At 39.8% G+C, this 22660-nt stretch overlaps 1 protein-coding gene across 1 annotated transcript in view; it reads right to left on the bottom strand.

The window, feature by feature from the left end:
• The window catches only part of kntc1 (kinetochore associated 1), a 137336-nt gene that overhangs the window by 13364 nt on the left and 101312 nt on the right, over positions 1 to 22660 (bottom strand). The window contains exons 50-57 of the mRNA XM_041203049.1: positions 21361 to 21571; positions 19188 to 19297; positions 15763 to 15818; positions 12929 to 13007; positions 12057 to 12175; positions 10443 to 10578; positions 7409 to 7504; positions 1318 to 1374 (exon numbers count right to left, since the gene is read on the bottom strand). Coding sequence (XP_041058983.1) covers positions 1318 to 1374; positions 7409 to 7504; positions 10443 to 10578; positions 12057 to 12175; positions 12929 to 13007; positions 15763 to 15818; positions 19188 to 19297; positions 21361 to 21571 — 864 coding nt within the window. The remainder of the gene's footprint in view (positions 1 to 1317; positions 1375 to 7408; positions 7505 to 10442; positions 10579 to 12056; positions 12176 to 12928; positions 13008 to 15762; positions 15819 to 19187; positions 19298 to 21360; positions 21572 to 22660) is intronic.

Below are 22660 nucleotides of genomic sequence, written 5' to 3'. Positions count from 1 at the left end.
TTAAATGCTCTTTTTCAGTTTTTTTTAAAAAGTATTTCAATTGTAATAGGTCATCTAAAGCTTCAATAGTCTTCATTTAACACATCACAGTGAATTGTATTTCTGAGTCTCCTCAGCTAATTTCTCTCCTCTCTTTTAAAGGCATTGACTCCTTCATAGAGTGCAGTTCCGCGGATGGCAGGTACTATCCAGGACTCCCTTCAAAAAGTGCAGCTCTGCAGATGCTATCCAGGGCTCCCTTCCAGAGGGCATTATTCATTTGATGTCACATTTCACGGGTTATTTCATTAAGAGGACATCATAGCAGAGCCTGCATCTGCCCTCATCCAACATCCATAAAAATGAACTTCCAGCAGGATTTGTAGGGTGACAAATCAGGACTGAGAATAAGTTTTTTTTAAAAAAAATCCCTCCCTAAAATAGGGGCACACAGCTTAATTGTAGCTTAATTGTAGAAACCCTACTACTGAAAATAATTAATTCAGATCAGACTATGGATCAAAATTGTTATCTTCCTGGTTTGTATGGATTAGTCATTCACTAGGTGAGTCTCAGGGAGCTGCAGCCATACTTCACTGACATAAGTAAAGTGGAACTATAAGACTTTCAGAATTTCTGAATTCTAAGCTTTTCCTTAATCAACCTCTACAGAATTTGAGATTATAAAGGCCTCAAAAGTTTGGCAAGAGTAGATAGGGTAGAAAAATCAGGACAGAAATGCTATATTTATTAGCTACTAATAACTCCAAAGGAATACTTTTGTAGGACTTGCATTAATGACACATTTGACACAGGTCAAATACCCTACAGAAGACTACAACGTCCATTGAGAAAACATGAAATATAATATCAGTCCCCTTTATGTTCGGATGTCATGAAGAAATTGGATTATGTTCTTTGAATTTTTGTGGAGCACTAATCATGCTGTGAATTGCATCTGGTTTGCTGGAAAGACAGGCCAAATAACCTTTCCCCAATCAACACTCTATGCAACACACATTAGGCAAGCCCCATATTGTTTGTTCTTTCTCTCAGTGGTAGCTAACAATAAAAAGGCTTCAGTAGCTTATTGGCACATAGATAAAAATAATTATTGCATTTAATTGAACAGAGCTGGAACATAACACAACATTACTTGAGAAATGGGTCAATGGTTAATGTTATGTTTAATAATATTTCAAATCTGCAGTACCAGTGCCATATTTATCTCTATTATATTAGGGAAAGAACAATGACAATGCCCATGCTCCATTACCATGATATGCAAAAAGATCAGTAATCCATCTACAATAGTTTGCAGAGAAAAATAGCACTTACCTGCCACAAAGGGAGTATTGCAGTGACTGCAACAAGAACTTTCCTCAAATAGTTGATCTATAACATACAAACATGTTGAATTTTGTACAAAAGCTTCATGCCTCAGTTAAACAGAAGTAAATATTTAGTGATGCAAAAAAGATAGAACTCTGAAGACAAGCCATTTACGTTCCAAAGATTTTTGAATACTAAAAGGCATTAAACAAATTATTTTGGTTATAGATAAAATTTACAATTGCTCCTCTATTATATTTTTAAGCTTGAAGAAACGTATTTGATTTCCCTTTCACAACCCAGAAGATATATATGACTGTTATATCAATATGCTACACTGGAAAGTAGGCTGATGCATGTCAGCAAATGGAAATTTCTAACCTCAGGTGGGCTGCAAAGGAGACAGGAAAAGAAGCTGGTTACAGAGTAGTCACCTGGTAAAAGGCATTCTTTTGATCATAGGATAATACATGGCGGGTGGCAGAGGGAAAAAGGAGGGGATAACTGGAAAAATATCCAAAATAATGAAAAGAAAATCAATTACCTGAATTTTTCCCGCGTCGGGTGGGCTTGGGGTGGGGGGGGGGGAGCAGGCAGGGGCAATCGTGGAGCCGACGGCCACCTGCAAATCGGCTCCGTACTGCCATTTTACGCATGCGGGCCAATTAAGACCCACCCAGTGTAATACGTGAGCAGTAGCGCTCGTGTGGGCGGGGGAGGGAGAGTTGGGGCCAGCGCTCTTACGCATGTGTGCGCGAAAAAGCGCTTCAATCTCCCTGATGCACGGAGCTGACTCAGGGGGATTGGAGCACTTTTGAAAACAATAAATTAAATCAATAAAAATTTAATGAAACATGTCCCCTCATGTCACTGTGTCACATGAGATGGGACATGCTTTTATTTTTCAGAGAAACTTTTTATTTAATTCATAAAAGCTTTAGGAAACCTCATCCCACTCGTGGATGAGGTTTTCTAAAAAACGTAAATGCTGCTTGGTTTTTTCGCCTGCCTGCCAATTGGGGCAGCGTAAACTTGGCATTAATTACTTCATTAATGGCCTTAATAGGCCTATCAATTATCGGCGGGCACGCAGCTGATTCCGGCGTGCGCCCACCAAACGAAACATCACAAGACAGCGCAATGATGTTGGGATACACGCCTGACATCAACGCGTGTCATTTTACATACCGGTGTGTCGGGCCCACCCTGCACGCCAACTGTAAAATCCTGGCCCATGTGTTTGAAAATGTTTGTGTGAATGCCACCATAAGTAGTGACAGATAACTTTGCTCTCCAAAAATACTTAAAACTATAATGGCAACTATTGACTTCACAGCAACTTCAGTACTTACAGCATACTTAATGAAACAGTCAGCTTGGTAAAATTTCAACACAACATCTGATCCATTTCTGCCACCACATAGAAAAGCCCTGATAAGTTACAAACATCATTCTCTGGATTTTGACAATGGTGCAATATCCCTCTTATCCTCCTTGATGTCTCTGCAGCCTGTGTCACACAACTTGCAATTATGTAGTGCCCCATCACAGTAAAACATCCCATGTAGCTTCATTGAAGTGTTATAAACAAAATTTGACAGTCAACTGCATACACCTCTTCTAATACTCCTCTCTTGTCCAGCTCTATGAAGCTGGCTTTGTTTTAATGCGCTTTTGGTGTCAGCCTTGACTTTTGACTGAGCTTGCAAGTTACAGGTTTGTCCAACTCCAGAACCTTGAGCACATAATCTATACATTATCCATCCTCAACGATGGGGAACCTATCACAGAGCAAAAGGTAAGGCTGAAGCATTTGAAACAATCTTCAGCCAGCAGTGTAGAGTGGATGACCCATCTCAGCCTCCTCTGGAGGTCCCCAGCATCATAGATGCCAGTCTTTAGCCAATTCGATTCATTCCACGTGATATCAAGAAAAGTCTGAAGGCACTGGATACTGCATAGGCTTGGGGCCCTGACAACATTCTGGCAATAGTACTGAAGATTTGTGCTCCAGAACTTGCCATGTCCTGAGCCAAGCTGTTCCAGTACAGCTACAACACTGGTATCTAAATGCAATGTGGAAAATTGTCCAGGCACGTCCTGTACACAAAAAGCAGGCCAATTACCGCCCCATCAGTCTACTCTCCATCATCAGCAAAGCGATGGAAGTGGTCATCAACAGCGCTACCAAGCAGCACTTACTTAGCAACAACCTGCTCACGGCCACTCAGCTCCTGACCTCATTACAGCCTTGGTCCAAAAATGGACAAAAGAGCTGAACTCCAGAAGTGAGGTGAGGGTGACTGTCTTTGACATCAAGGCAGCACTTGACAGAGTGTGGCATCAAGGCGCCCTAACAAAACTAGAATCAATGGGAATCGGGGGAAATCTCTCCGCCGGCTGGAGTCACACCTCGCACTGTCATGAAATATAATAATTATAATATTATTGTGATTTATTGTAAAGGTAGGTTAATAGTGGGGTTTGGATTAGCTTCTCTGTGTGGTTGTGTGTATGGGGGAGGATTTAATTGAATTGAGACAGCTAATCTGGGGCTAGGTTTGAAATGCTAAATACATAAACATGGCTGAGTTTTAGAATGTGAGGTGTGAGGAAAATTTGCATTTTTAGATAAATTACCATAGTTTGAATTTCAAAGAAATAATAGGATGGTATACCTAGCTAAAAGAAGCTAAGCCAAACAGTGTGTTTATGAAAGATTAATTTTATGAGAAAAGTAAAGTTGCAAAGACATATTGGAATAATGGGATTTACATTAAAAAGGGAGAAACATGTATAAAGGAGAAAGATATGTGCAAGGGAGAAGGCATTCTAAGATCTAACACAAATACGAAAGCCACCAGCCTCTGTACATCAAGTTGCTGTCTACTGGAACCGAAGCTAAGAAAACTCACTTTGAATATCACTGTCCAGGGTATTGGGTATTTTGCCTGAGTCTCTTAAACTTATATTTTGTTTTATTGTTGCCTTAGGTGTAAGGTGTAACTGGGAGCCAGATTAATTAGGGGATTTAGGAGTTATTATAGTAGTAATTTGTGGACCTATGTATGTGCTTAAAATCTTTTGTTTAATTTGAGTTTTGTAAAAAAACAAACCTTTAAACCTTGGTGGACTTATTACTACTGAATTCAAGGCACGCATCTCAAAATAAAACGCAAATTGCAAAGTAGTTGTGGCAGCTGTTTCAAGTTTCCCATTGGAATTTGAGCAGCTCGGCATTTGCCATCCACTGTGCCATAACAGCACAAAAGATGATGGTTGTGGTTGTTGGAGATCAATCATCTCAGTTCCAGGGCATCACTGCACAAGTTCCTCAGGGTAGTGTCCTCGGCCCAACCATCTTCAGCTGCTTCATCAATGACCTCCCTTCCATCATAAGGTCAAAAGTCCGGATGTTCACTGATGATTGCCCAATGTTCAGCACCACTCACGACTCCTCAGGTACTGAAGCAATCCATGTCCAAATGCAGCAAGACCTGGGCAATATCCAGACTTGGGCTGACAAGTGGCAAGTAACATTTGTGCCACACAAGTGCCAGGCAATGATCATCTGCAACAAGAGAGAATCTAACCATCGCCCCTTGACATTCAATGGCATTACCATCACTGAATTCCCCCACCATCAAAATATTGGCGGTTACCATTGACCAGAAACTGAACTGGATTAGCCATATAAACACTGTGGCTACAACAGCAGGTCAGAGGCTAGGAATCCTGCAGCGAGTAATTCACCTCCTGACTCCCCAAAGCCTGTCCACTATCTAAAAGGCACAAATCAGCAGTGTGATGGAATACTCTCCACTTGCCTGGATGAGTGCAGCACCAACCAAGAAGCGGGACACCATCCAGGACAAAGCAACCCACTTGATTGGCACCCCATCCATAAACAAGCCTCCTTAGACAGCACCTTCTAAACCCAAGATACATGGGAACACCACCACCTGGAAGTTCCCCCCCAAACCACTCACTATCCTGACTTGAAAATATATCCATTCCTTCACTCTTGCTGGGTCAAAATCCTGGAACTCACTCCCTAACAGCACTGTGGGTGTACCTACACCACATGGACTGTAGCAGTTCCAGGCAACAGCTCACTTCCACCTTCTGAAGGGCAATTGGGATGGCCAATAAATGTTGGCTTAGCCAACAGTGCCCACATGCCATGAAAGAATAAAAAAAAATCTGAAGACAAGCAAGGGCACCAACCAGATGCCCTGGCTAACATATATCCCTCAATCAACATCACCAAAAACAAAATTATCTGATAATTTATCTCATTTCTGTTTATGGGACCTGGCTGTGTACAAACTGGCTGTTGTGTTTCCCTACATCACAACAGTGACTATATTAAAAAGGACTTCATTGCTTGTGAAACATTTTGGAAACTTATGAGAGTTGTAAAAGATGCAATATAAATTCTCTCACCTATCTGACTGCATCCAAAGCAGCTCTGCCAATGACCTTGCTTCCCACACTTGCACCATAATCAATGAAGTCATCTGAAAATCTACCCTTGGTCCCCTCCACATACATTCTACTTGCTGCCCCCTGGCTACATCATTCACAGACAAAGGGTCAACCTCCAAATGTATAATGTTATGACATGGCAGGTGATGTGTGCTAAGCAGACCAAATGCACAACGGAAACTTGGGCACACTATCACAACAATTTTGCAATTTGTATTTATTACGAGAAGATTTGGGTACTGAATTCAGAAGTAATGAGTCCACTAACACATTTAGAGATTTTAAAAACTGAATTAAAACATTTATTAACAAGAAAAGATTTCAAGCACATACATAAGATTAGTTATTTATTATGACAAATCTCAAAATTCCTAATTAAACTGACTCCCAACTACACACCCCCTTTAAGGCAACAGTCCAAAATAGATTTTAAATTTAAATACCAAGCCAGCAAATTTACCACAACACCCAATCGACAGTGGAATTCCAAAGGCTTTTCTCCAACTTTAGTTATTGGACACAGCAGACATGGCTGGAGGCTTTCCCAAAGCACTTTTACAAACTCCTTTTAGTTCCTATCTGGCCAACATCACCATCCTTCCTTCTTTATATTTGTTTCTCTCTCTTTAATCTGTAAATTCTATTGTTCTATATGTCTTTGAAAACGTACTTTTCCTATAATATAAAAATCTTTCATGTTGCCAATATGGTCAGTGCCTTTTGAGAAAAATAAACATAATAACCTTGTTAGTTGTAAACATCCTACCATCCCTTTGAAACCCAAACAACTCCTTCACTTATCTAAAAATGCAAATTTCATCCACGTCCCACATGCTAAAGCCTCATCCACGTTTACTCATTAGCATTTCAAATACCTTTTACCCCTAGCTTCTTTTGATAATTTCAAGCTTGCAGCCTGGCTCTAATTTAGTTAAATCACACAGGCAGAACCATCTATACTCTCACCCATAAACTGACTTTACAAAAACCACAATAATATTATGAAAATTATAGTTTCATGACAACAATGATGACTCCATCTCGATCCCATAACCATTTCTCCCAGTCCCCATTACCCTCACTGCTAAACTGCTTGTTCAGCATTGAGCCTTGGATGAATACTAACTTCCATCAGTTAAACACTGAGAAGAATGAAGCTTTTGTTCCATTGCAAGCTTTGCTCAGTCACTGCTGACTCTATCCCTCTTCTTAGTTACCATGTTCGGTTAAACTAGGCAAGTTGTAGCTTCAGTATCCTGTTCAATCTTGCCTTCTGCCCCCACATATCTTTCCCACCTTAACGGTGGTCCACTCCCACCTCATTTGCCTTAACATTTTCAGCACCGAAACGTTCATAATACACCTCCAATAAGTCTTCCAATCCTTGGTGATTCTCCTAATTTATTTTTCGATACCTTGGGATCTGTTTTCCCCATTCCTCTGAAGTGCTTGAGAAGTTTTTCTATGTTAATAGCGCTGTACAAATGCAATGTTGTTGTTGATCCCAAGGAATAGGTTCAAAATGAAAATGGTAAAACGTACTTTTGGAGCACTATTAGTTTGCATTAAGTATTCATGCAGAAGGACTCAACTGTATTCCTTTACTTACCATGTTAAAAGCCAGCAGTTTCTGCAAAATACCATTCCATAGCTGTGGGTCATACACTCTGTACTCCAAACTCAACTCCGTAACCAATCTAACAGCCTATGAATAAAAGAAACATTGTTAATTACAGTTTCTTATATAGAAAACTTCCAAACCTTAAGGAATACAGTGCTGTCTTTTAAAATAACTGGATGAATTCAAACAACTAGGACCTAAATCTCCAATTTCTAAATATAACTTTGTGTAAAAGTCTTCCAATGCAGTGGCATTCACTATTTTGTTTTAAATATAGAATGTATCTTCTAACTTTATAAATGTGAATTTGAATGGTTACATCTATTTCTACTTACTATTTACAGGAAACAATTCTGAAATCAATTCAGAGAAAAAAGGATCCAAGTATTATTTTATACAGATCACTCAAGGTCCATGACCAATGCAGCAAAGCTGTTGTCAAAGAAAAAAGGCATTTGGTTGTAATAATAGAATCGTTTAATGAAGCCTTTTCCAGTCCTTGGCTATGCTGTTTCTTGAGTGACCAGTTTTGGTCCCTTATGTGGCCTTGCAAAAAGTTCAAATGAAAACTACAAGAATTATTAAAAAAAACAGAAAATGCTAAAAACTCAGCATGTCTAACAGTATCTGTGGAGAAAAAAGTAACAGAGCCAATGTTTTGTGTCCTTATAACTCTTCTTCAGAGCTAAAGAGGAGTAAAATTTAATGAAATTTATACTGTTTGAGAGGGGGGGAGGGGGTGAAGCTGGATAGGCCAGTGATAGGTGGAGGCAAAAGAGAGATTGCCAGAGATGTCATGGACAAAAGGACAAAGGGGTATTAACGATAGTGATACTGGCTAAAGGAAGTGCTAGAGGTGGCATTAAGGTCAGAGAGCAGAATGCGATAATGGCAGGGCAAGGGTAAGCATGCTGGAAAGAACAAAATGAACAAGTTATAGGTGGCCCTTGTGGGGGTGGGGTGGGGGGAGGGGACAGTGGTGGGAAAAAAGATTGAAAATAGGATAAAACAATGAATAAAAATGAATTTAAATAAAAGTAGGAATAAAAATAAGTGGATAAAAAATAAAAATGAAAAAATAGAAATAAAGAAATGAGAATGAATATTGAAAAAATGGGATAGAAAAGGGGGTGAGGATGGAGGAGAGAGCTCATGGTCTGAAGTTGTTGAACTCAATGTTAAGTCTGGAAGGCTGTAAAGTGCCTAATGGGAAGATGAGGTGCTGTTCCTCTAGTTTGAGTTGGGCTTCACTGGAACATTGCAGCAGGCCAAGGACAGACATGTGGGCATGACAGCAGGATGGGGTGTTGAAATAGCAAGAGACAGGGAGGTCTGGGTTGTGCTTGTGGACAGACCGAAGGTCACCCAGTCTGTGTTTGGTCTCTCCAACGTAGAGGAGATCACACTGGGAGTGGTGAATGCAGTAGACCGAATTGAAGGAGGTGCAAGTGAAGCGCTGCTTCACTTGAAAGGAGTGTTTGGGTCCTTGGACGTTGAGGAGGGTGAAGGGAAAATTTGTTTGGTGGTGGCATCATATGGAGTTGGCAGAAATGGCAGAGGATAATCCTTTAAATGTGGAGGCACTTAGGGTGAAAAGTGAGGACAAGGGGGACCCTATCATGGTTCTGGCAGGGAGAGGAAGGTGTGAGGGCAGAGGCGCAGGAAATGGGTTGGACACAGTTGAAAGTCCTGTCAACCACAGTGGGTGGGAAACCTTGGTTAAGGAAGAAGGAAGACATGTCAGAAGCGCCATTTTGGAAAGTGGCATCATCAAAACAGATGCGGCAGAGACGAAGGAACTGAGAGAATGGGATTGAGACTTTACAGGAAGCAGGGTGTGAGGAGCTGTAGTCAAAGGTAGCTGTGGGAGTCGGTGGGCTTGGTGAATATTGGTGGACAGTCTATCACCAGAAATTGAGACTGAGAGGTCAAGGAAAAGAAGGGAAGTGTCAGAGATGGACCATGTGAAGGTAATGGAGGGGTGGAAATAAGAAGCAAAATTGATAAATTTTTCCAGGTCTAGACAAGAACATGAAGCAGTCATTGATGTACCGAAAAAAAGAGTTGTGGGATGGGCGTGAGTAAGACTGGAACAAGCAATGTTCCATATACCCCGTAAAGAGACAGGCATAACAGGGGCCCATGCGGGTACCCATAGTCACCCCTTTTACTTAGAGGAAGTGAGATAAGTTAAAAGAGAAATTGTTCAATGAGAGAACAAGTTTAGTCAGATGGAGACAAGAATTATTCCCAGCTTAAAGAATCTTAGTTATCCGGAAGCTTAAAGGATCTTAGTTATCCGGAAGCTTAAAGAGCTGGGTCTATTTACTTTAGAATAGCAAAGACTTAGTGGTGATCGCCAGAGGCATTTAAAAGAGTTGAATTGTATACTCACTAATAGATTATTTCAGTTTGACAGACTGGGGAGGACCAGCAGTCATGCATTTCAGCTATGCAAAGGTAGGAACAGGTCAGATGGTTTTTCTTTTCCCAGACAGTAGTGAACCTTAAAAATTGCCAGCTTGTGTAGTGTGCTCACTCTCTGCTTGCCTTTAAAGAGCTTGACTGGTTCTTGGCTGTGGCAGAAATCACATCTTAGGAATGGTAAGCAATTTGCCAGTTTACAAAAGCATGGTCAATGTGGTCTTCTGGACTAGTTTAATAGCATGAGAGAGCTGGAAGAAGTTTCATATTTCTTCCCTTTTTTGTTCTGTTCTGTTGCCTCTTCTAGGAGACTACATGGCTGCTGGGGAGTAGGAAGTGTATAGTCATGATGCTCCAGCCATCATGAATGTGGGACAAAGTTTGATGGACCAGCTGCTCTTTTCCTACCTGACAATTTTCATGTGTATCACTGCTGTATATACTGTCTTATAGTAAGATCAGACAGCAGAAAGTGAATCACATCAAATGACTGATGAGCAACAAATATAGAAACACATTTTCTCTAATCAAAGCGTTACTAAAGAGATAAATTGTGCTAGTTGTCCTACATTAAAATATAAATGGATTTGATACTAACTCTAGGCTCGTGGTTGTGGTTCTTCCATAAACCTTTGATCATGCCTTCTTTGGGACTGCTGTGGAACGATTCAATGGTGTACGGTATGTTCAAGATTTCAAATTCAGTCAAATAAATGCAATACTTCAGGTAACGCCTACAAGAACAGAGGTCAATTACATTTATTAAAGCTAGTTCCATTATGAAAAGGTTTTTATTGAATGAATTAAGTAGACACTCTACTAACCTTCAAAATCAGCAAGTTCTACAGATAAACAAGCATATCTCTTTCATAGTAATGGTTTTAGTTATGGTGCTGTTGATTAACTTACTAACACAACTAGTGTGACCTATTTAGTTTACATTCTGAAGCAGTTTTTCTAGAATGTTGGTACTATATAATCCTCTGATTACCTCTGCCACTGAAGGTGAGTTATATTATTTACAGACAAACATGCTATCTCAAAAACTATTGGATGGATTTCAACGAAACTTGGTACAGAGATTGGCTCTGGCCCAAGGAAGAACTGATTAGTGTTTGGGGAAGATGTGGATCCGGATCCTGGAACTTTTAAAAGGATCTGTTAACATTGGGAAATAGGGCGAATTGACTTTTTAAAAAATAATGTAGTGAGTTATTTTATTTAGAATATTGTTGGTTGTTTTAGAATGTTGTGGATTGTCTTAGCAATTTGTCACAGCTGTTAAAATATGTGCTGTGCTTTCAGAGCAAGTTATTGGATGTGAATTGGCTTGAAACCTCCTCAGATGGAAGCAAATAATAAAAAGATCTATTTTTTCAGCTTTGTAGTTACGAAACATCAGCCAAAGTCAGGAAAAGTCTCAAGGAGGAGCTCATAATTGTAATAACATTGAGTTAACACTGCATGACGGAGCGTATGCTCTACTGAATGCCCTCTTCGCTTGTTAAAATCCAAAATAGTCTGAGTTACAAATAACCCAAAATGTTTCACTTAGCAATAATTGTCTTCTTTAAAATGTCAAGTAATATTTTTCCATTTACTCCATCTCTCCTAAAGACAATAATGCATACTTTACATATAACAATAACACTTCAGCGCTGTACTCAAGTGAGCCAGGACATTGTCAGCAGGTAATTCAATCACAGGGGCCACCACAGCTAAGCCTGACCTTGTCCTTGTTTGAATTTATCCAGCAGGCATCAGACAGTCCTGGGAAGCCAATTGCTTATTCTTTCCCCCATCCCCCAGTCTGATGGTTCAGAAACTACTTATAATGTCCTATAGCTACCCTGGCTGATTGCCTAACTTAGCAAAGGCCTAGGATCAAACTTGAAACCTTGCTAATCTATATGGTTCAATGTCACAATATATAGCATATTTACTAAGCCAAAGGCCCAGGGGGCAGGGGAAAGAGAAATAAGAATTTTCTATTCCATTTTCAATTAAATCATTTTTGTTAACATCAGCCAATTAACATGTTAGAGCTATGGGGCTCTGACATGCCGGGGGGGGGGACGACTAATACTGCGTATTTACTATAAAGCAACTTGGAAACGCATTTTCACCAAATTCTTTGCAAAGGAATGCTTATTGGTTTAGAAAAGCAAGGTTTATTAGTAGGCAATTATCAAATGGTGCAATTGTAACATACTTGACTTGTTCAAATGATTGCTGACTGATGTTTGCTATTGTCTCACTGTCCGCAATATGAAGGAGACACTGCAAAGCACGGCTCCTATGCAAAAATGGCAGCTGGGCACCACCAAATGGCTAGAAAAATTAGAAATGTGAGATTATTACTCAATCTTAAATTTACCAATCTTACATCGCGTAAAATCTATAACCATGGTTCAAAGTCAACAAAGACACTGGTGTTTCAATGGACCAGACGATCAGTGCCTGAGATTCTTCACCAGTTATGGACCAGCAGCCTCTCTCATCTCACCCACAGAATGTAGCAACACAGGGAAAGAAAACAAGATGGCAAATTAAAGTTAAAATCAAACCCTACTTTTAGAAAAAAAAGGAGTACTAAATGAAACCCATTTGTTACTTTTTTTTCACTCATTCATACTTAACATTTTTCCTAAAAAAACATCTTAAATGCTATTTTTTCATTCTTGCTTGTGTGTTCTCTGGTGCCATGATGACAGAAAAATCACAAGGTTCAAAACTATAAATAACTGCACATTGCACCAATATGCTGTACCACTAGGGAGACCTGGAATTTCTTGTGCAATTCCTCCCTCCAAATGTAACTTTTTTTCTTAGTTGTTATTTTTATTCTCTCATTGGAATTGGTTCCGAATATGCTACGCAAAGCGTTCAAAACAGCAGCCCTCATGCCAATATAATATCTTAAATCAAAATACTACAGGCAGCAAAATATTTACTTTTGCCACTGGCTGATTTTGTTTTTATTTCTTAAACTTTAATCAAGTTAGGATATAGGCCCACCTGTCATCAATTTTAAGCAAGCAAATATAATGCCAATAAAGTTATATATGTTGAAGATTTACATACAGATGATGAACCTGTTGCAACAGTAAAAAGTAATTTTGCACTGTAGTCAACTGGATACATTTGAAGAAGGTAAATAACTCTGCAAAAAAGCAAACATAAAACAAACATTAGCTTCAATTTAAGGAAAACAAACATCGTGAAAAACCTTTTAAAATGAATACTTGTTCCTATTAGAAGCAAAAAGAATTCTTTAATTGCATTCAGTTACATAAAATGCGGTATAACAAAAGTGAAATGCTGTAGCTGCTGAAATTCTGAAATAACAATAGCGTTGTTCAATACTATTACCTACAAGTGGGTAACTTAGACTGGAAATTTAGCTGCAGCTAATTGCAAATCTGGTTAGTAAGCAAAAATGAGTAATAAGACACCATTGTTGTGCATATTCGCATGGTGTATGTTAGCACACTTTAATCTAAGATGGTTGACAAAATGTCAAGATGCAAAGCAGAGTGTGCGACTTTTTAATAGAGGGCTTTACTGTTGAATGATGTTAGATGCTTATTAAGTAAATATATATGTGAAGCCTGTATCATGCCAGTATATGGTGTATGTAATATGTAATTGCCTACTAAAATTAGGACATGGGGCTAAAATGGTGTCACCGTAGTCACACCTGTGGCTAGGCACCAAATTCTACTGGACAACACTTGTAATGCACAATGCTAGTAATTATACTAATTTCACAAACACAAGTAAAAGTTTTGTCTGTAATCCGCCAATAGTTTAGTTTTAAAGTACAATGGGGTGAACTTCTGCAAGAGTTCGTTTGCTTAACCACAACTTTGGTAAAAGAGTTATGGAACACTATAAAATGGCATAAACATTACTTTATTTTTAGCTCTAAGCGCACACTTGGTTAAGGCAGTGAATAACTATGCCATCCACATGCAGTAAGTCTCAAGTTCAATCTCTGCTTTCTGCTGAATTAGATTATTGCAGCTGAAACAGCAAGGGCAATAAAACTGGCCTTGTTATCCCTGAATTAGGGAGGACAAGATAACTCGTGACCCTGCTCCTGAACATGTTCAGTTACTACATATATGGATAGGGAAAAAGGGCAGGATCACATGCAACTGATGCTGCAACCACCCTTCCCAAGTGAAATGCCTGCCATGACTCATTGTCTAATCACACACATTGAAGAACAGCTATTTGTGAGCGATATCAGCATGCAAACAACACCCACATATTTCTGGAAAGCACTGTCCAAAAGGATAGTGGAAATAGATTCAATGGTAACTTCAAAAGGAAAATGGCTAAGTACTTGAAAAGGAAAAAAATGCAGGAGTCTGGGGAAAGTGCAGGGAGTGGGACTAATTAGACAGCTCTCTCAGTCAGCACAGGCACAATGGTCTAAATGGCTGCCTTCTGTTCTGTCCAATTCAATGACATAATAATACTCCAATAGGGACTCAATGCTTTCAGAATAGAGGGGAGGCAAAGCCCTAACATTATACTTGAGTCACAGAGCAGCATACACAAAGTTAGAAGAAAGTACTATGAATTATATATGGCAATGTATTCATTGCCTACAATTGATCTGGTCAATCATATACACTGCTGTGCAGCATGTCAGCATAGATCAGTTAGGCTGAGTGGCCTGTTCCTATGCTGTAAATTCTATGTATTAAATACTCTTGCTTCATCCAAAATAGTTATTTTTGAATTTGACTTTTTAAAGATAAACCTATATAAAGTTCCTTTAGAGACTGTGTGTTCATATAGAGTGAAGTGATCTCTTGGAGATGAAGGAAACCATAAGGAATCCCATGGAGCGGACCTGTCCCTTAATAATGTTGGTAGAACCAGTTAGGGCAGGATTTTTCAGTCGGCGTGCTGGGGTGGACCCAACACACCGACGCACGATGACATCGGGCGTGTGTCCCGACGTCATCTCGTTGTATCGTTCGGCGGGCGCATACTGGAGTCTACTGCGCGCCGCCAATATGTAAACGGTCTATTAAGGCCATTAAGGAATTGATTAAGGTAATTGTTAATGCTGCCCATCCAACCTTAAGGTTGGCAGGCAGGCAAAAAGGCAAGCGACCTTCGCATTTTTTAGGAAACCTCATCCACAAGCAAGATGAGGATTCCTAAAGTTTTTAGCAATTAAATAGAAAATGTTTCAAAAATATAAAAACATGTCCAAACTCATGTGACGCAGTCACATGAGATGGGACATGTTTAAATAAATTTTTAAACCTTTTATTCATTATTTACAATAGCAATTCAATCGCCCTGAGGCAGCTCTATGCCTCGGAGATTGAAACGCTCTTTTGCGCACATGAGCGAAAGAGCATTGGCCTCGACTCTCTCTCCTCCCCTTGCTCGCACAGGTGGCACTGAGCGCTACGGCTCGCATCTTACGCTGGGAGGCCCTTAATTGGCCTGCTTGCGTAAAATGGTGGCACGGAACCGATCGCGGGCGGCAATCAGCTCCGCGACTGCCGGCGCCAAGCCTGCCCGCTGCCTGAAAAATTCAGGCCTTAGAGTTCAGGTTTCCTTCCTGCCAAGTATTTTTTTTTTAAAAGCTAACCACAGTAGCACTACCAGACTATGATGCTTCACGAGCAGGTTCGCATTGCTCAAATAGTGAGCTGTGCATGAAATCTGTCTGAAGGAAAAACAAAATTTGTGGAAGCAATCAACATGGGAGTAAGCTCTTATTATTCGTTGTACTTACCCCAAAAATCACTTTTAAGCAACTATGAGAATGGGAATATTAAATCTAAAGGTTGCCCAAAACAAGACAATACTGTAACTAAAATATATGAAGTTGGCCACAACATTCTATATATATATATATATTAAAATAAATAGAATAAACTCACCTCATCAGCGCTGGATCTTCTTGCATGTTATTAATGTTGTCCTGTAACTTAGAATCCTAAAATTAAAAAAGAACCGCCTCTCATTAACATAAATTTAAGTTATTTCATACTGACATAATTAACAAAAGATGAAAGCATCCATCTGTAGTAAAAAACACAATCCTAAAACAAATCAGTTACTTACAGAGGTGAGAGTGGCCGAAGACAAAAAAGTCTAAAATTAGAGGTTGAAGATAAAAAGGTCTGAATTTTTTTGTGACAGGAATCATGTAATTATAGCACTTTTTATGATCTATAGTGAAATGCAAATGCTTCTAGGCCACTTTAAAGGAGTGGAATTATTAGGCCTCAAGTGGGTAGAAACATTAGGCAGGAATTTCCCCCTGTTGGGGAGGAGGTTGTGCAGGGTCAGGTGCAAATCCGATTGGCGCCCTTGATCAGGGCTGCGCTGCCATTTTATGTGGGCGGGCCAACTAAGGCCCACCCAGCATGACGTGCACCTGGAAGCGCTGAGTACTCCCTGTGGGGGCGGGAATGGTTTCCCAGAGCACAGAAATCTCAGGTGCCTCAGGGAGATTAGTTTAAATTATGAAACCTTGAAGAAAGGAAAAAATAAAATTTAAGGACATGCCCCCTCACGTGAAACTGTCACATGAGCTGGGGCATGTCCATTAATTTTTTCAAAAAATTTTATATAATTAATGAACCTTTCATGAAACCTCATCCCGCCCATGGATGAGGTTTCATGAAAAACACGAAGGCCACCTGGGCTCTTCCCCTGTCCGCCAACCTTGGACGGGCAGCATTCTTAACAACTTTAATTACTTTCTTAATGGCCTTAACAGGCCTTTGGCAGTTCAGCGGGGCGCAGCCACTCAGCTGCGTGCCTGCCGAACTGACAATCTAAATGATGCGCGGTGAAATCGGGACACCCACCTGATGTCATTGCACGTCACTTTACGTATCGGCAAGAGGGCCCCACCCCCCTCGAAAATTCTTCCCATTAGTTTTCCCTTTGTTTACCTTCTTTACTGTCCAGCTGGACCAATGCATTTGTATAAAATCACTGAAGTGATCTCAACATTTCAGCATTCAATGTAGTTAGTGCACATAATACAGGATGAAGTCCATACTAACAACAGAACAAAAACTGTGTTTTTAAAATACTTTGTAAAAATGCAATTTTATATAATCAGGTCAGCCTCAGCTGAGCTCTTCATATCCCATTGTGACAGGCTTGTTGAAGCGCAAAAGCACACACCTTTTCCCAACCAGCCTCCCTTTACCCACACACACACAGCAGCCCCTCTTCCCTAACCACCCCCCAATCATTCACTCAGCAGTCCTTCGTCCCTACAACCCTCACCCCACTCAATCAGCAGCCCTTCTTCCCAAATCCCTTCCTCATCACTCAGTCATGCTCTCCCTCCCCACTCACTCAGCCTTTCTCTCCCTCCCCACTCACTCATATCCCCTCCTCCTTCTCAAGCCCACCACCCCTAACCTGGATTTCTCTAAATTGCCTGGACTTTGCTCATCACTGCTACTTCCCCAGTCAATGGGTGATTGTGGTACTGCCAGGTATCCCCACAGACTGGCATGGAGCTCAAAGCGCAGCCTCTTCCATATCAAAGCACTTGGGAAGCACTGGGATGCCAAGTAGGCCAAGCCAGGTCCAGCCTGGCACAAGACTGAGTGACTGAGGCCCTAAATAATTTTCTCACCGATTCCACTAGCACATCATAAACTAAACCAGAATGATAGCTACCCAAGCCTGATCCGGCCTAGTTAGTGGCAGAGACTCCCTCCACTTCTTTTATTTTACACTTCTTCTTCCTGGCTTCCCATAAGATGTCAAAAAGTCATAGTGCAGCGGAAAGACTCCTAAACTCAGTCTGACAATTTTCATCCCCGTACATAGTTATAGCAGTAACAAATAGCGTATTACTAGAATGAAAGATCTCGAGACCCAGTCCTAAACTGGAATCAATGTTTTAGAGCTCAACATCATTTTTCACTTACAAATCTGTATCATTTATATTATAGGAAGGAGAGGGAAACAGCAAGCAGTTCACTTGTCTTGCACAGCTGTCTCATTTTTGTCTCTTCACCAGCTTTTGCATTTCTACCTTACCTTAAAACGTCTCTACCAACTTTTACTTTTAAGAAAGAATTTTTTTTTTTAAATGAAACAATTTTTCTCCATTATTTTGATACAATGAGGAGAGAAGCCTAATGAACAGTATAGTCTGCTAGGGAGGAGGGTAAGAGGCAGTTCTGCAACTTACCAATGACTATACAGGAAAGTGCACATCTGTTGGCTCATTGACAACTTATAAAAAGTGACTTAAATATGCTTGCATTTAAAACTGCACAAAAGATTTACAATTTCTTTACCACTTTTGACTTCTGTTTGCACCTATAAAGCAGGTATGGAACACTTGGGAGGTATCTTTTTCAGAACAAACACACTGAAGAATCATTTCCGTTCTAATTAGTGTTGGAATAGAATCTAACAACCTCATTAGCTGGTCTAATAAAAGATAAAGGGCAATTCTAAAATCTCAGAGCCAGAAATAATAAGATGATCAATAAAGGCATATAAAAAGGGCTTGTTAATTGTTAGAAAGACTTGTAAAATTTCTGCCAATAAAAATTGGAATTTTAAAAAATAATCAACAGAAAGAAAGTCAAATTTGCTCATCTTGAAATATGCAACAGGATCAAACGAGCAGGTTTAAAGATGGATCTTGAAGGCACTGCTTCAATCCAAGGAAAAGTGACACAGTATTGTGAGAATATGAGAAACATTGCCATAGAATGTCATAGATGCAAAATTAACTGAATTGTTTAAAAGTGAGATAGCTGATTATGAAAGAAGGAAGGGTATTAAAAAGGATATAAAAGGGGGGAAATTGGGGTCAAAAAGATAAAGCTGCCATCGCTAATACAGAAGAGCAGGTTCAATGATGCCAAACAACTCTTCGGTAGTGCAAAATGTCATTGTTAAACAGCACTCATATTAAAACATGTAAAGGCTGAGTAGGAAAAGATGGAAACATACATCAGGTCCAATTTTTAGAAAAATGGCATAAGTTTAGTTCCAGACCATTTGCTGGAACCCAAGTGTCACACCTCAACCCAAACCAGTAACTTATTTTCTGACGTTGACTGACTGACGTTTGCAATTTCCATATTTTTGCTTCAAAGTTACTGCTTTTGTATTTATTTTCATCAAATCCACAGAGATGTCATATATTGAATTTGCAATACTGCAATTAAATGAGTTTTTATCATCCATGTTAATTACAGCATCCTTTGTTGCACTGAAACATTATGTATTAGAGCTTGCATACAAGATTACACCAGTGCATGTGACCATAATATTTGCTGATCTTTGACAACTGCACTGATTACTCACTTACCAAATCTGGTTTGGTAGGGGGGCACAAATATTCCTCCAGCAATGTAAACCTGATTTTATTTATATCTCGGTTATTTATTTCTGCTAGTTCACCAGCTGCAGTGTGAATATCTAAAAAAAAAACAAAATTCCCTTCAGTAAACATTTCAAGTCTGAATCAAATGGTTTCATTTCCTGTTTCCGATTGAAAAATATATTGTAATATTATCCATTGACAGTCAGTTAAATCAGAGAAAGAAAGCCAATTTGTTCTGAAGGACTGCTATCAATATTTTGCCCTCCATCACTACTTTTTTTAAATATAAAGACAGTATGGATTTTTATGCATATCAAGATGATGAAATTAGTGAAATTCAGATTATTCACCTTCAGTGCAATTTCCTTATTCTTAATACTATTTTTCCTCCAAATTAATACATTGTAAAGTACAGGGCAAATACTGAAGATTTTTGATCATTGCATTAACCATTTGAGGTCTTTTGGATCATGGTGCACTCAAGAATTTATAACCTAGGCCTGAAATTTTCAGTCGGCGGGCAGGCTCAGCGGGAGCGGGTGGGGCGGTCACGGAGCCGATCGCGGGTGCCATTTTACGTGGGCGGGCCAATTAAGGCCCACCAGTGTAAGAAGTGAGCCATAGCACTCAGCCCTACCTGTGCAGGCAGGGGGAGGAGAGAGAGTCGGGGCACGGAGCTGCCTCAGGTAGATTGAAATGGTTTTCAAATAAATAAATAAATGGATCAAAAATTTATTTAAACATGTCCGCTCATGTGACTTTATTTTTATATTTCATAAAAATTGTTTTATTTATTTAATAAAAGCTTTAGAAAACCTCATCCGGCTCATGAATGAGGTTTCCTAAAAAACGTGAAGGCTGCTTGGCCTTTTTGCCTGCCCGCCAACCTTAAGGTTGGGTAGGCAACGTCAACAATGACCTTAATTACTTCCTTAATGGCCTTAATAGGCCATTTAAATACCAGCTGGTGCATAGCCGACTCCAGCGCACGCCCACCGAACAAAACATCGTGAGACAGCACAATGACATCGGGACGCACGCCTGACGTCATTGTGTGTCACTTTACGAGTCGGCAGGTCAGGCCTGCACGCTGACTGAAAAATTCTGCCCCATATATTTTGATAGAGATGGTACTGTAAATAACATGAAACAAGCTCAGGTCATTCCAGATCAGACAAAGAGGAAATCAGTTGTGAGCATAATGTGAATGGTGTCACCTTAGGGAATTTGTACACGTGGTATTCTGTAGCCACAGCAATTCTGATAACTTTACTTACTGTCATTAGTGTAATGCCTGCTGCTAACATTCATATAAGAGAAGAGAACCAGACCCAGAGGTGAGCAAAATGAACAGCATCAAAGCCAGCAAGTGGATATGTAATCAAGGCCTATACTTGAGCAGGGAGAGAAGGCACTTGTCAGAATTTGGACAGGAGTTTAAGTATCTGCTGGCAGGTCAGAAGCCAACTCTGAGTTGCTCTGGCATAGATAACACTTAAATTTTCCAAGTAGAAGGGAGAGCAGGAAGTTTGATGTAGAGAATGGGAAAGTGTGAGGCTGTGGATGTAGGTCTGTAGTCTGTGGGAGGTAGGTATGGGTGGTGGTGGTAGGTATTGGTGATGTTTTAATATGTTCTTAAAACGTAGACAACACTGTCAATAAGGCATTTGTTGCCTTTAGATGGTGGTGGTAGGTGTTGTTTATTAGATCATGCCAGTTAGTGAGGTTAAAATTAAGACACAGCTGTTTTCTTTGCTGGAGTTTTTTTGACTTGGTTCAGTCAACACTACTCCCACCCCCCAGGATCCCAGCTATCTCTATTTATGTGAATACAAATACCCATCACCTGTTTAACAATGTAATTGCCATTAAACCTTAATAATTTAATTAACAAGACATTGACAGGGGCGGGAAGACTACCATCTTATCCGACTTCTGTAGACCTTCTGGTGACAGTGTTCCCACAATAATGTTGGGTCTGGATATTAACAGTGAACAGGGAGGATGGTTTTGGAGTAGGTCTGCTTCCTTGCATCAAATCAAAACATGGTAAGGCAAGTGACACTGAATAGCTCAGATAGCCAGATGATAACACAAGCTTAGCATTTTTATGAATACACAAACATGAATGGTTTCTTTCACTGAACAAAATGGTTACCTGGATAATCCTTGGCAGTAGGGTGCTTTAACCTGTCTTCGATGCTGCTATGTTCATACAATGAACAAATTAGTTTAGCTGGCAGTTTAATTAATTTCAGGTACTCAGGGCTGTTTAAGTTGTGGATTCTCAGCAGGTTCGCAGTGGCTGAATTCTCATACTCTACTCGCAACTTAGTTAGCGAATCCTCTGCTTTTTGACGGGCTTTTTCCTAACAGTTTAAAAAAATTGTATTATCAGTTAAAAATAATATCCCAGTTATAGTTTTAATCACATATCTATATTACAAGGTGTAATTCCACACAGCCAGTGGAAAGCTACACGTGCACATTGGAGTTGCTGTCGCTCTCTTTTCCAAATGGTGCTCTCAATGAGTATATTTCCTTGCCAGAAGTGCTAAATTAACTCCATAGTATAACCTTATTGTAACATGCCTTCAATTCTGCCCAATATGTCTCAACATCAATATAAAAGCAAAATACTGCGGATGCTGGAAATCTAGAACAAAAACAAAAATACCTGGGAAAATTCAACAAGTCTGACAGCATCTGCGGAGAGGAATACAGTTATTGTTTCGAATCCGGTCATACGGACTCGAAATGTCAACTGTATTCCTCTCTGCAGATGATGTTTGACCTGCTGAGTTTTTCCAGGTATTTTAGTTTTTGTCTCAACATCAAGCTTGGCTCTGAGAGTTTTGCCATTTTAACAAGCAAATGGAAAAGGAAAATTACACGTGAATTCTTGATAAGAGAACATGCTGACTAAAATAGTGTGAACTTTTGCTATTTCTGATCTGCATTGTTACTTGCCCAAGCTGACATTCAAAATACTGATCTCCACTGCAAATGCACAAAAGAAAGATTAAGTACATAACTGGTCTCTGTTGTGCTTGCTCCTAGAAAGTACATCTGGAGCACTGTTCGAGCAGGTGCAATATGACCATGATATTGATACCCATGGAATCAAACCAATGCTTTCAACAGAAGAGGCTAGGAAAGCGAAGAAAACTGTTGCCTAGCAAAAAATAGCTGTTGTGAAATTGAGCCTATTCAAACAATAATTCTAAGGTTCCTAAACATAAATTCTCAAATTAACTCCAGACTAATTATACAATGGTTATTCTCACCAACCTACATCCTTTTTAGATTAATTTATGACACAGGAAGCAGCCATTTGGCCCATGCAGACCATTCAAGCTCTCTGCAGGCCAATCCAGTCAGTCCCACTCCCTGCTCGGTCCCTGTAGCCCTTAAGGTTTATTTCCCTCAAATGCTATCCAATTTCCTTTGGAAATTAT

This window comes from Carcharodon carcharias, chromosome 13 (assembly GCF_017639515.1).
Source record: "Carcharodon carcharias isolate sCarCar2 chromosome 13, sCarCar2.pri, whole genome shotgun sequence".
NCBI lineage: Eukaryota > Metazoa > Chordata > Chondrichthyes > Lamniformes > Lamnidae > Carcharodon > Carcharodon carcharias.
The sequence above is the reverse complement of the archived record's forward strand: the minus strand, read 5'-3'. Positions and strand labels throughout refer to the sequence as shown.